The sequence below is a fragment of the Dendroctonus ponderosae genome, unplaced genomic scaffold, assembly GCF_020466585.1.
Source record: "Dendroctonus ponderosae isolate FM_Combo_2020 unplaced genomic scaffold, Dpon_F_20191213v2 Dpon_F_20191213_7, whole genome shotgun sequence".
NCBI lineage: Eukaryota > Metazoa > Arthropoda > Insecta > Coleoptera > Curculionidae > Dendroctonus > Dendroctonus ponderosae.
Genome location: NW_026018916.1, coordinates 3,153,788 through 3,166,954, shown reverse-complemented (window position 1 = coordinate 3,166,954; position 13,167 = coordinate 3,153,788). Strand labels below are relative to the sequence as shown.

The 13,167-nt window shown below is 41.2% G+C and overlaps 1 protein-coding gene and 1 long non-coding RNA gene across 7 annotated transcripts; both read left to right on the top strand.

Moving 5' to 3' along the window:
* Nucleotides 1-271: 271 nt before the first annotated feature.
* On the top strand, nt 272-10,524 carry LOC109539281. Of its 6 annotated transcripts, XM_019906938.2 has the most exons (24): nt 273-552; nt 1,842-2,272; nt 2,322-2,466; nt 2,521-2,711; nt 2,769-2,968; nt 5,400-5,470; nt 5,532-5,724; nt 5,773-5,897; nt 5,950-6,180; nt 6,233-6,351; nt 6,409-6,552; nt 6,606-6,764; nt 6,816-6,956; nt 7,010-7,245; nt 7,301-7,637; nt 7,701-7,829; nt 7,884-7,938; nt 7,993-8,169; nt 8,285-8,582; nt 8,634-9,002; nt 9,052-9,158; nt 9,208-9,722; nt 9,779-9,918; nt 9,971-10,524. In XM_019906938.2, exons 2-24 carry the CDS (start codon nt 1,905-1,907, stop codon nt 10,312-10,314), a joined length of 4,794 nt encoding a protein of 1,597 aa, XP_019762497.2. In that variant the 5' UTR covers nt 273-552; nt 1,842-1,904; the 3' UTR covers nt 10,315-10,524. The 6 variants fall into 6 exon arrangements, with proteins under 6 accessions (XP_048524149.1, XP_019762497.2, XP_019762496.2 ...); XM_019906937.2 differs by having other exon boundaries at nt 5,532-5,897; nt 9,061-9,158; XM_019906934.2 differs by having other exon boundaries at nt 5,532-5,897.
* LOC109539282 lies at nt 3,746-5,254 on the top strand. Its single transcript, XR_002172102.2, has 3 exons — nt 3,746-4,005; nt 4,608-4,860; nt 4,912-5,254. It is a non-coding gene; the product is annotated as an uncharacterized LOC109539282 (long non-coding RNA).
* Nucleotides 10,525-13,167: the final 2,643 nt, after the last annotated feature.

Here is a 13,167-nt window from a genome sequence, read left to right as displayed (position 1 = left end):
TTTTGCTCATTTCTCGGAGGCAAAATGAGCAAGAACGCTCATTTGTACATCATTCTAGACAGAAATAAATGGCCTTTTTAGAAAGTGAACCATGGTTGGGGAAATGTTGTCAGTTTTCCCGTTTTCTGTTTTCCATCGAAATGATTTGTGAGGCAAATCGGCGGCTAAAAGCAATAGAAACAAACAATGTTGAAATGCAGAAATATCCGAAGTACAAATGCTAATTAAAGCCGACATGTGTCTAGGGCCGCGATGTGGTAAAACCGACGCTGGACGTCGGTTAGTCACTGGTAAGACGTGCGCCGCGACGCGAGATATTTTGATACAGCACGTTCAACATGTAAATTCCGAAACACTCCAGTTTATAAAAACAAACTCGTAAAAATAGCTCGGCGAACACTTTCAACATTTTTAATTGTATTTAAAAAAAGCGTGCGTGAATGTCTAGAAGCAAAGTTTCCCTAACATCCAGATGCCCGGATAACTGCACAGCATCCGAATCTAAATAGAGAATCGCACTGTAAATGTTGCTCAAAAAGTGCAAGCTTTCAGGTAAATTTTCGCTTATCTTCTTGGCTAATGCATAATACTGCCGCAAACTTTAAGGCAAAGAAAACGGCCAAACCATTAATAAAACGCGATAAAAAATCATAAAACACGTCTTCAGAGCTTTCAGACTTTCATCTCATAGCTCTATTTTTAGAGCACTTAAAAGAGATTTAGGCGAGCAGCGTTTTGATGAAAACGTGATGAATGCGATTCAAGAATAGACATCAAATAAAAAAATAGATTGGAATATCAGTTGGGTTAACCGGAAACTCATTATGAAGGCGATTTGATTAACTTCTTAAGACAAAAGATCAGATGAAGAAGAATCGACGTCTCCCACAAACAGCAGATTTCAGTATTTCTGGAACTGGTGAGTTTCCTGAAGCTTACCACTTTCAGAGCCATCTTTTGACTTAAAGCTCGGAACTTTTGTCTTAAATGGGTCATTTTCACTTACGTTGTCTTACAAAGATGTTTTTATTACGTCGTTGCGGCTGATAGTATCTCCAACCGTTTTCAACGTTCTTTGGAGCCAACCGAAACGTTTTGAACATCAAAACATTATCAACCAGCTCTGAAGATGCAAGCTTTTTCCGCATTAAATTCCCAATTTGAGCTCTATTTCTTGATAACCATCGTTAGACCCGAAGTTTTGCATTTTTCATTTAATTGAACCGTAATGTCCTTTGCCCCATTTATTACGGCCATTCGAATTGGATTAACAGATTACGGCTATCGCATTAAAACGCGAATTAAAACCATATCACTTTGTTCTTTTGTTTGTCTTCGATTTCTGGAATATTTAACAAGATTTCCTCTTTATAGTCTTTTATTTATTGTGTCCCAATTTTTCCTTCCATGAGTTGATCACCAGGAGGGCCGAATCCCGTGGAAGGAACTATGCTGAATCCTCCTACATCCAACTTTGTAATTTAAATTCTTTTCTCTGACACAAATCGCTGTAACAAAACTATCTGACCAAATAAACCGCCCACGTTTAATTGCTGCTTTTGCTTCCAGCTGATTTTGTTTTCGTTTTTATCACTCTTTCGCTCCTCCTATCTCTTTTTCTGGTTTGTGTTTATCTTCTTCATTTCTCGCTGACTGTTTGCTTCTTTTCTTTATTTTCGCTGTCCGACATCGCTGTGCTCCTTTACTTAGAGACTCCAATTTTGATGTTCGATTGGCCTCAATTTCTCTTAAATAGACGCGAACAAGCCCTAATCAAGATGATTTCAACTCTGATGAACTCTTGAAACTTCAACTTGTTCCATCTTCTGCGTATATTCTAGCACCCTGCTCAAAAAATAGAATATGAAGCAAACCAGTGGAAAATCAGCCTGAACCAAAGCAAGATGAACGATAGTCTTCACACCGCCAATGACACGACCAAGAAACCTCCAAAAAAGCCAAAACCCCTCAAACTGCCGACGCCACCTCCTGATCCATGGAATGAGCCTTCAACTTGCCCTAAAACGCCGGGCAAAGAGGACAATGGGGAGGAAAAATGCAAGGAAAAACGATCCTTGAGTGGCGTGACTGAGAACGACCGGGAGATGTTTGAGTACATTGAGTCGCTGCATAAAAGCGTGTATTCCAGATCGACTAGTACTTTTGCCCCTGCGATTATCACTGAAGAGGCTTTCGACCATCTGGAGAAGCTCTATAAGCTGATGGAGCAGATGCTGGAGCTGAGAGAGCAAAATGTGAAGCTGCATAGAAGGTAATTTTCTCGTTGAATTGTTGAGCAAACTAATTTTTCTTGAGTATAGAATTCGAGACTTGGAGCATCTGAACAACCTGGAGAAGCTGAGTGGAAATCCAGATGCAGTGGAAGAAGAATATCCGGACTTGGAAAAAGACACCGTTTTTGCTGAGACTCTTTTGGACTCCATCCTACAAGATCCTAAAAATAAGGCAACTTTTCCAATCACTTGCCTTGAATGGTTTCCACCACTTTTCGACTTGCAGGATCTTCCAAAGTACAAGCATTTGCGAACCTCGTTGCTGCGAAGGCCGCGAAGCGTTTCGGCCACTGATCGGCCGTTCTTTGAGCAGGCACTTCCAGGGGAAAAGGACGAAAAAGACCGGGCGGAAAATGCCGAAAAAATGGACAAACAGTCTAAAGTCTCCAAGTGGACTAAAGTGAAAGCAGCGTTTAAGTAAGCAAATATTTCCAGTGGATAAGTAACAAATGGTAGAGGCTGGGAGCATTTTAGATGGGAAAAAGCCTCAAATGTGGGCGACAGCAAGTCTCAAGACAGTGGCATTCACGTGCCGCTTAACTATGAAATCGCGCGTTATCTTCGAGTGCCGTCCACCGGTGACGAAATGGGGCACAGCCCCGGAGATTCTGGGGCTGGAATCTCCACCCCTGGGACAATCAGCTCGGCATCCTCCAATGACGACCTGCGACTTGGTAAGTAGCACTAAATAAGCCCCCCAATCCCACAATGCGATTTGTACTCTTATCAATCATTGGCAAAAAGGCATAATGTCTTGTAAGCTCTCGTATTTCATTCGTAGATATTCTAATTATAAATGCATAATGACTGACCTAAATCTGTTATGGAAACACATACTCGCACATTTATACTTTTATTAGTTTAGTTTGCCTGCTGTGAAAAAGCTTTTTGTAAATATTTTGAATATTTAAGCCAAATTCGCTTGAAGTTCGCCAATGGAAGTTGATACATTCATTCGCGATCGAACCTTGATCTTTTCGAGCTCTTGATTGCTAGGAAAATAATTCTCGTTTTTGACTTGAACACACACATTGTTTTAATAGAATAAATCACCTGCAGTTTTTCCTGTATCTTGCTCTTTTAGCTAAAATTTTCCTCTATCATCCACCTGCTTTTATTTACGAACTTATTCAATTCGCATAAATGTTATCGCTTCTTTCCTAAATAATTTACTTTCATGTTACGACTTGGCACATGTGTACACGTTTCCCTAATTAAATTGTAATGGGTTTGAGCGCTCTTTATCTTTTTATGGCTTGGATTCCCTAGATTTCTTCAATATGGTTAGCAGGAAATTCCAATTTTTCAATCACAAAACGCCAAAGCCCAGTACTGCAACGACATTCAATTTCCTGCACTGGTCGAATCAATGTTATGGCTTTCCACTGTGAAATTAATTTCCAAACCGTAAACGACACCAATATAAACAGAATTTTCCAAGATATTTACATGTGTATAAATTTCGGGTTAAATTTAGACCGTGGAAATCTAAAATCTAAAATAAATATTTCGAAGGAAAGTGGAATATATAAGCAAAGTGATGAAACATTCCAGATTTGTATGTTCGAATGGTGCTCTCTGATTTTCTTTCAGTGTTTTCCATCTCGGGTTTTCATTAATCTTTATCGGTGTCTCGGGGCCAGCAGGCCAAATGATCATTATTGCGAAAACAAAAAAAAACACTGGACTTAATTATTATTGCTAGTGTTAAGTAAGTAGACGTTAAAACTGGAAATTTCTCTATAAACAATTTTTGCTGTTGTTTAATGCTTTTCTTTGTCGCTGTTTGTAATTTTTCTGCAAGAAAAAATTGCTGCTTTCCTAACTGAACCTTACTGTCAGTGCGGCTGTGTTGGATTGGCTTTTGCAATTTTTTCGCTTTTGATTGAGGCCTTTTCTACTATTGAAAGTGTTTTTACTTCTACTGTTACTCAATCACAAGGAAGGGAGTTTTTGGACCGTTATTTAATTATATCAATAAAATCCACACACCAGGCATATTTTCTACCAAAAAAACTTCGCTGGTATTCCAAACCTCTAGACTTTTTAAAGAACAAATTCATATAACACCGCTAGTTGTGGACGAATGCTGCAAAATAATCACTGTTGAAAACCGAAGGAATTCATGCAAAAAAAATCAAACTGAGTACAGGAAAACTCCTAGAAAAAACTGTGCAAATCGAAAAAAATTCAATCGGTTTTCCCTCACAAAGCATTAATCCTTAATGTGGAAAATCGCAAACGCAAAGTGCTTTCCTTAATATCTCAGCATGTATATTTGAACTGTTACAATGTCAAAGTGCGTATTTTTAGAAACCGTCTAGAGTATATAAGCCAACGCTTGATTTCACATTGTCGTTTTCTCCATTTCAACACAAGTCAATGCACCAGTTTTGAGTAACTCGTAATGTCCAATACTGTTCCTCAATTATACCTTTACTGGTGCCATTATCATTGGCCCAATTTGTCATATTTTGTCAATATTTTTGCAAATTTTCCGTGCTTGCTCAAAATGGTTGGAGGCTTCAGAAGCTTTGCTGAATACAAGAGCGACTGGCATGGACCGGTAAGACTCTAGCTCTTGTCTAAACCGCCCCTAAAAAACCTGAATATTTAGAACAACTTTCTGACTTTTGGATTCTACAAACGAAACTACGCACTATTTCCAATAGTCACGCTGGCTTTTCTGGATTGCTGCTGGATGGCGTTTTGTACGATCAAAGGTTTCCAGAGAACCGACATTGTTTTGTCCCGCAACTTTATCAAAAACAAGCATCAAAGCGAGCTGATCGATCTGCTGATCCATCCAGTAAACAGGAAATTTTTCACTATTAAGCAAACCTTTGAGCCTCAACCCGAGTTGTACAATCTTTATCAGCAAATGATCAAAGCAGAACAGGATGGCGACTAGGAAAACTTAAATATGTCTGGATAATAAATAAAGAGACATGTTGTGTTCAGTTATTTTCCTTTGAATCTTCCTTAACAAAAAAAAATATTTGGTGCTTAAGAATACATATCTTCCGCCCGAACAGTTAATGTATCTGCTCTGCCGCAGGGCAGGAACATTTAATCCTCAAGAAGAAACCGAATATGAATTTTCAGGAAGGCAGCATTGTGAAGACTTTAGAAGTTCTGATGACGAGAATCCACACCACTACATTCCACATTCAAAGGTACGGTTTCACCCACTTTCGGTAAACAGATTTTTTTATGGGCAAATTGGGCATGTTTAAGGACTACCGTCAGAAGTCCCAATCGCAAAAGTACCATCGAACTCCTTGGGCCAAAATGAAAGACATCATCAACACCAGAAGTAGCGTCAGGAAAAAACATCGCCTATCTGCTGCCAGTGACGATATTCAAATCGATGTTGAGTTCTGCAGCGACAATGAGGACGTGTTTGAAGCCGAAGACTCTGGAAACAAAAGTAGCATCATCAGTCACCTTTTAACTGATTTTTCAACCGTTTTTCCAGGTACAAACATTTCGCTTTCGCCCTCTCCAAACGTCTACAGCACTTCAAGCGTCAGCCCTTGTGGCAGTGAAATTCCTCAAGAAATCGTTGAAAGATATCAGCGCGCTTTGGTTGAAGATAGTACTGTAAGTGCTTTCAACCCGAATCATCAATAACCCATCAAACCCCCATTTGCAGTCCGATTCTGAGTCAAGATCATCCAGATGGACGCGGATACGGAAAGCGTTTTTGACTCGCGAATCTCCGCACAGTAGATCGATCAAGACCTCTCACTCATCCTCACAGGGCAAGGACAAGCTGGAGGACAGCCCCACAGAGGAGGAGATTAGGAGGAATTACAAAATCCTCCAAAAGAAGCTGAGCTTGGAGTTTCAGGAAAAAATCGGCGAATGGGAGCGACTGAAGCAGGTAGTTTGGGCAAATGTTGCCTAAAACTTGGAAATTTATCGGAGTGTTTCAGAATTCGCCAAGCTCTCCTTCAGCTTGCGGCTTCATGGACGACAATCGCGACCCGTTTTACCTGAAAAAGCTCGAAGAGCTACAGAAAATAAAAAGCCATTCTCCCACCAGCAAGCACAGGTAATCTAGATTTAAATTGTTTCTCAATTCGATTAATCAAAGCCGGAATTTTGCAAGACGAGTTCGGATGACCAGAGAGTACGAGCTTCCAGCCGACTTCAAAAAAAAGCTGCAAGAGTGGGAAAAAATCAAGAAAACCAGCGGCGGCAGCAGAAAACGGCTGGGAGAAATCACCAAATGGAAAAGCCTCGGGGGACCCAGGTAAACCCCTCCACCAACTCTTCAATGCCGATTATTTCCCATGAACAATTTAGGCCCACTGATCATTCGCCGGCTTTTGAATATCCGGCCATGTCGGACGAGTTTCGCAAAAAACTGGAAGAATGGCGAGAAATTAAAGCATCAGGTCGGCCACTTTCCTATGCGGAACACAAAAAAATGAAGGACCGAACCCCCAGTCCCAAGCTAAGCAGGTAAGTCGCTAAGGGGCCAAACAGCTTCACATTTAAAGCACTGAAATGAAGGAAAAACTCCTCGACGAAGCAGAAGAAGACGAAAGACACCAGCAAAGAACTGCATTGGTTTGAGAAGGAAATCGGCAAAATCGAGAAGGAAAAGCTGAGGCTGGAAAGGGAGAAGCAAAAGTTCATTGACCGTGAAGAAAGGTGAGGCAGGATTTTGTAAAAGGCTCCGTTGAAAAGTGTGAGTTTCGGGCTAGGTTGTCTAAGTTGCGCAGATCCATGATTGGGGCGCCAGCCAAGAAGGAAATTCTCATCCACACCCCATCAGGATTCCATCGCTTTGAGGGCATTTCCAGAAAATTCACCCAGAAACTCTACGAATGGGAGAAATCCCAAGGAATTGCTCCTGAGGCCTCCACGTTTGCCTTGCTATCAGCCTCAAACTATCCAGCTGAAGTGGGAGCATCTGCACCTAAAACCAAGAGCCCTTCTGGTACTCAACCACCGCCTCAATGTCCATTTCACCGCGTAACTAACTCGAATTCCAGCTCATCACTCATCAGCACTTCCTCGCTCGAAATCGGCCGATAGCATCGCAATTTCCGCCCTAAACCTCACATGTCCGCTCCTTTCTGGCCACCCATCCTCCCTTTCCCTAAACGATATGGAGGATCTGGAAAAGGAGTGCATGAAAAACTCGAAATCCTCTTCCATGCAATATCTGATCAGTGGCGAAGATTACTATCTAGATGACGCGGACGAACCAGAAGCCGTCTTGGTGGAAGTTGAAGATTATGAGGAGGAAACCACCGAACCCTTACACATCAGGTGTGTGGATAAGCATCAGCTGCCAGTCTATCAGCGGCAGGAATTCAAGTCTCTATGGTGAGGGCCAATTTTCTAATTTCATCAGTGCTTGGAGATCTGCAACATTGACGATGTTTTCAGCGAAAGCGAGACGATCGTCGTTCCAAAGGTTCGGAGATCCGAATCAGCAAGAGCTCAAATAAACTACGACCTGATGGAGAACATAGTGAAGTTGTTAACAGAGTTGCAAGTTACTGAGGATGAAATTCGGTAAGTTAACAATGATATTTCACTAGGCGTCTTTAGAAAAACAATAATTTTCAGGTGCCTTGCAGAGAACAAAAACATTCTGGAGGAGCAAAACAAGAAAACGTTCAAGGTATGCTTCGCATCCACACGCTAAGCAACGGTCTTTTTACTTGCAAATTTGCAGTTTTTAAACGAATTGCAAAACCAGTCCGTTAAAAAGCTGATCGACGGCTTGTCGAAGCTGAAAGAAGCCAATCGAGCATTTGCGAAAAATTACAGAAGAGACGAGAACAGAACTCACGCCACTTTGGAGGAGACGTTTGAAAATGTGCAGGATATTTCTGACGAAATGCTGCAGATGGTAAAACTGGCATGTTTTGCCTTAAATTAACTTAACTTGGCCTGAAAAAAATGTATCCCCCGGCCCAGAGGAAAACATAATAGCCAAACCTCCATAGCTCGACTTTACCTTTCAGACTGACCAGATTAACAAAATCGTCCTCCATCGTACTGAAGAAGATTGCTATTCATTTCGTGGCACGACCTTCGAGCAAATCAGGGAAATTCGCGGGAAAATAGCTGAGCTGCGGCGCCTCCTCAGCTACATTTGTGCAGCGACCGATCTCACCATACCCTCGAAAAAGAAACTCAGCACCACCAAGTCTGAGACCAGTAAAACTTGGTCGAATGACTCTAGGGAAAGCAGAGGAGGAACCAGTGATGAAGTGTCGCGGAAAGGAAGCGAGAAAGAGCGTCGATTCATTAAGCTTGAAAGTAATTTTAAGGTTCTAAGCCGCGTTATTTTTCTCAAGTAATTTTCCTTAGGTGGAACAAATCTGTCGGCCAGTCAAGGAGCTGTAAAAAAGCGCATTCGTTATCGACAGAAGAGCTTGAAAAAATCCATGATGGACTCGGATGACGAGGAATCCGAGCCCCCAAAGAACGTCCGGCAGCACAAGAAACTTGCGCGAGCCAGATCGGTGTCTGAAGGGGCTGCGCCCCCCAAGTTCGACCCCAAACTTCTCGCTCCTTCAGCAAAAGAATGCAGCACTTCTGAGTCCAGATTTGATTCGTCTCCTACAGATTCAGCCGTGACATTATTTGTTAAAACCACCAGGAAGCTGTTCACTCCCATAGTGGAAACTTCCCTAGGAAAACCCTCTGCTGAACCAAAGAGTGCACCCAAGCCTCCAGGTGAGTCTGATCTAGCTAGCTGAGAACCAAATTTACTAATTGCGTTTAGGATTGACAGAAGATCCTGTTAAGGAGGGGGCAGTTTTGGCCAATGCAAAAGTGGAGGCTCTGATGACATTGCCACCTCTTCCACCTTCACCAGTTCCACAGAGGAAAGTGAGTGCTTTTGCCTTCTAGCGTGTAGCGTCTACTGCATCTTTTGCAGGTCTACAAAGAGGTGTCTCCCAGCATCAAGCTGATTATGGCAAAGTACAATCAAAGCCTGGAGCAGTCGGCAGGAGTTAAGTCTGGTGGATCCAGCGGCTCGAACTCGCCCATTGCGTGGAGATCGCCCGTTTCTGAGAGGAGAGTGAGAGTTCGGACGGAGAAGTATCAGGAGGAGTTGCAGAAACTGTCCCCTTCACTCAGTGATCGCCATCCAGTGCAGAAATCCTCTAGCGCGAGCACCATTTCAGCATCAGCAAAGCAAGTGACGGTTCCCGAAAGGAAGACTTCTCTTGCTTTACCCTCTAACAGTTTTAAACCCGATAAATTTGATCCTCCGAAGCCAAACTTGCTGCTGGATATTTCCCTGGCCAATTCCAGGGGTGAGCAGAGCAGCTTTTCCCCCGAAATCCGAATGAGAAAGCTGCAAAAGGCCAAGGAGGAGTTTATGAAAACCCCCATATCTGCACCCTCCTATTTGAGTGAAGATGTCCTACAGTTCCCCCATAGAAATAGGTATTTTTGTTGCAGTGTCTTCATTCATCCAGGCTTATTAACGTGGTACCTTGCAGGTTAAGTCAAATTAGTGTGGATAGCGAATCCAGCATGGATCCTCAAAGCCTGCCAGGCTCGCTGATAAAGTCTGCATCTGCAGGAATGATCAATATTGAACCGGAGGTTTACAACAGGATTAAGCCGGAGTATCGAGCAGGTAATTTTGCAATTTCCTGCTAAGTTATGGGGATGTTCAAAGAGTTTTTCAGAGGGATATGTGTCGTTGCCACGGCAAGGCAAAAATCCCAAACAAGGCAAATCAGCATTTTCCAGCATCGCATCGAAATTCCGCAAGGTGAAGATGAGAAGAGGGAAGGATAAGGACAAGCAGGCAGTGGCCACCTTATGCAGACAGAGCCTAGTTGTGGATATAAGTAATGATAATGAAGACAACGGTGCAGGAGGGAATGGGGAAGATCGAGTCAACCACAATGGGGACTTACAGAGGGAAAACACTCCAAGGCGGGACAGCCGGGACGAAAATAGTGGCTCGGTTTCTTCGACAGTATCGAAAAGCAATTCCTGGATCAAAAGGTCGCTGTTTAAAAGATAATTCAATGGGCCCGTTTTTTGTGTTGGATTAATGAATTTGGGCTGGGAAAAGTGAGTGTCCTTTCACTTGTTGAACTTATTTTAGATTTAACTTCATGTTCACGTGTTACTAATGCCAATATTCATGTGCCGAAGTCTTTGTTCTCAAAATTACTTTTATTACTCGTGATTGTTGTTTTATATGCAATATATTGTATGTTTTTATTACAAACTGGTGTCTGATTTGTTCGTGAGCGAAGCTGAAGTGTTCTCTATTGCATCAAGGTAGGTAGTTTTTGCAAAAGGAAAATGAGGATTTGAATGAGGAAAAATTAAGGTTTGAATGAAACAACTGAGACGAACAGAGAAAATCTTGAGAAGTTAGAAACTAATGATTTCAGCTGTCTTTATAAACCGATTTGGTAAAGTTTTTGGAAACATCAGTCGCTTCTTATTCAGTTCACTGAATAAGTATTAAACTAAGCCTAGACAAATGTTCTAAAAATTAAACAAGTTCCTAAAAAAATCGACTGCACTTTATTAACTAAAAGAAAAATTTGATCGCGTGTCCGATCTGTCGAGACAAAATTACGATGCTCACACCTCGTGAAGAAATTTGATAGAACCCATCGATGGTTCCACCCAGACTTCAGCTTTTAAGCCATCAATCCATCAAAGCTCGGTGCCTTTGAATAATCATAATTTCTCCATAATCGATCAAGTGCCTTCCAGCCACAGCTAGAACAGTGTTTGGGTTCAAACCCAGAGGTTCACAAATAAAAAAAATACTCAACGGGTTTTCGGGCTTAAAAACTGTCACTTTCCTCAGGGAAAATCCAAGTAAAGTGTCTTTGAAATTGCTTTTTTCGTTTGATTCAACGATAAAAAGCGGCGTCATGTATCAAACACCGGAAGGGGTTGTAATATCACGGCCTACCAGCCACCATATGTGTCCTAGGGAGGCACCAGCCATCCATTTCACCAGATCATCTCAAAGAAACATGGCAATTAGCCGCATTGTTGGCTGGACCATATTCTTGAATTAATTATTTTTTATGTTAATAGGAGAATTTTGGGTAGTATGGGAAAAAGTGCCCGAAAAAATAGGAAGAAACCATCGTTTTGTTATATTAATGGCTTCCTTCAGAACGGATGCATGAATGGCTTTAGTTCAAGCAACCAACAGTTGTTGGTTTTTTTCTTAGGCTGTTGGAAATATGGCGATTAAATCATGTTCTAAAATTTGTTATAGTTAAATCAGTGGGCCTAGAAGAGTTATGTCTCTATGTTGAAGTGAACCAAATGATAGTACCGTTGGCTGTTTCTGAAATGATTTTCAATTGGTTTCAAAATGCAGAAAAATTAGTCTCCTGCGGTCATTGTTTGAAACTGGTGAGTTTTTCAGTACTTTTGAAGTTGAAAATTCTCCTATTTTCAATCTAATTATTCAGTTTCATTTCTCAGCATCGCCACTTTGCGTCTGGCTATCGCATGACTAATACAAATTAATTTTTAACAATCCATCAATACGTGAACACTCGATGGGCGCCTAACCCTTTTAAACCAGAACTGGCTGCGGATTATTAAAATTTTCGAGAAAAATTGAATTTCACCTTTGGCGATTATTTACACCCCGCAACATAATCGATCAGGCCTTGTTAGAAACTCACCCTTTTGTGTATTAACTCGTTATCGTGGTCAATAGGGTGTGAAGGCCATTAAAATTGATATTCGTCCATCAGGGATTTTTAACAATTTTTCTGGGGTTCCAACCAACTAATCCAAATTTTGATTAAAAGCACTTAAACCGGATTTGCTTTAACCTCACCTAAGTTTGTTTGCTTACAGCCCAATTTTCCATAGTTTTAATGGATGAATGGCCTGAAAACTTTGATACAATGCAGACAATAACTGCAATAATGATGGTCACAATTGGACGGAACTATGTAAAAGCGAGTGAATAACATATGGGACGATTTCCTCTCTTGCAACCACCTGTATATCATTTACAAAAGTGAGGGCACGCGCTGCTCTGAGGGGAGGCGGGACCAGAACAGTTGGCAAACGACACGTTATTCCATCCCCTGTTTTTGTGTAAAGTTCGGGAGACACCCCCCCTTACATTTTTCTGTATCATAATTCGGCTTCCAAAGGACGGACCCAAAAATGTTGGTTTATTTTAAACTAAACTTAAAAATTGATAAAAAGCAAACTAAGGTGAATAGTATAGTTGGAATAATGTACTTTTTCTGTCTGCTTAAAACTGTTGTCGGAAGCTGCAAAATTAATTTAGTATTAAATCCTTCCAAGGCAAGATGAAATCGTTTGCATCAAATTGGCCTTAAACTGTGGAATTTTCAATATACCATCAACAAAACGTTTATGTAGAATTTGTGTATTTGAGTCAGTTGAAGGCTTTTCCAAGAAGGACTGGCAGGGGCGTTCAACAGTGTCAAAGACACAAAATCCACATAAAAATATTACGAATTTTATGTTGAAAATTGCTCAGATTACATACAATTTGGCGCTCAATCAAAAACCAATTGAAGGAGCGTGCAGCAGCCTGAAAAAACACAAAAAGAGGCGCAAAATCTTGAAAAACTTCACTCTCTTCCTGGAATCAACAAACTACATTCTTCAAAGACAAAAAGATCACTTAGAAGAAAAATCGAATTTTAATTTAAGCAACAATTTCTATGGAGAATCTTCATGCCGCAATCAAATTATCATCCGTATTGTCACAAAATAGCGAATTTTGGCATCCGTTCAAGCCCTCATTCAACAAGAAAATTTGTCAGTTTGAACTTGTCATGCCCTATAAGGGCCCTTGATATTCATTGTCCCAACTAGTCTAATTCATATCAGAGTTTGTCAA

What these genes read in the sequence shown, in the direction of transcription:
- LOC109539281 (XM_019906934.2), top strand. Translation starts at nt 1,905, where the DNA reads ATGAACGATAGTCTTCACACCGCCAATGACACGACCAAGAAACCTCCA. An exon ending in AATGTGAAGCTGCATAGAAG is followed by an intron (nt 2,273 to 2,321) that starts GTAATTTTCTCG and finishes TCTTGAGTATAG; the next exon opens with AATTCGAGACTTGGAGCATC. An exon ending in TAAAACCAAGAGCCCTTCTG is followed by an intron (nt 7,246 to 7,300) that starts GTACTCAACCAC and finishes CTCGAATTCCAG; the next exon opens with CTCATCACTCATCAGCACTT.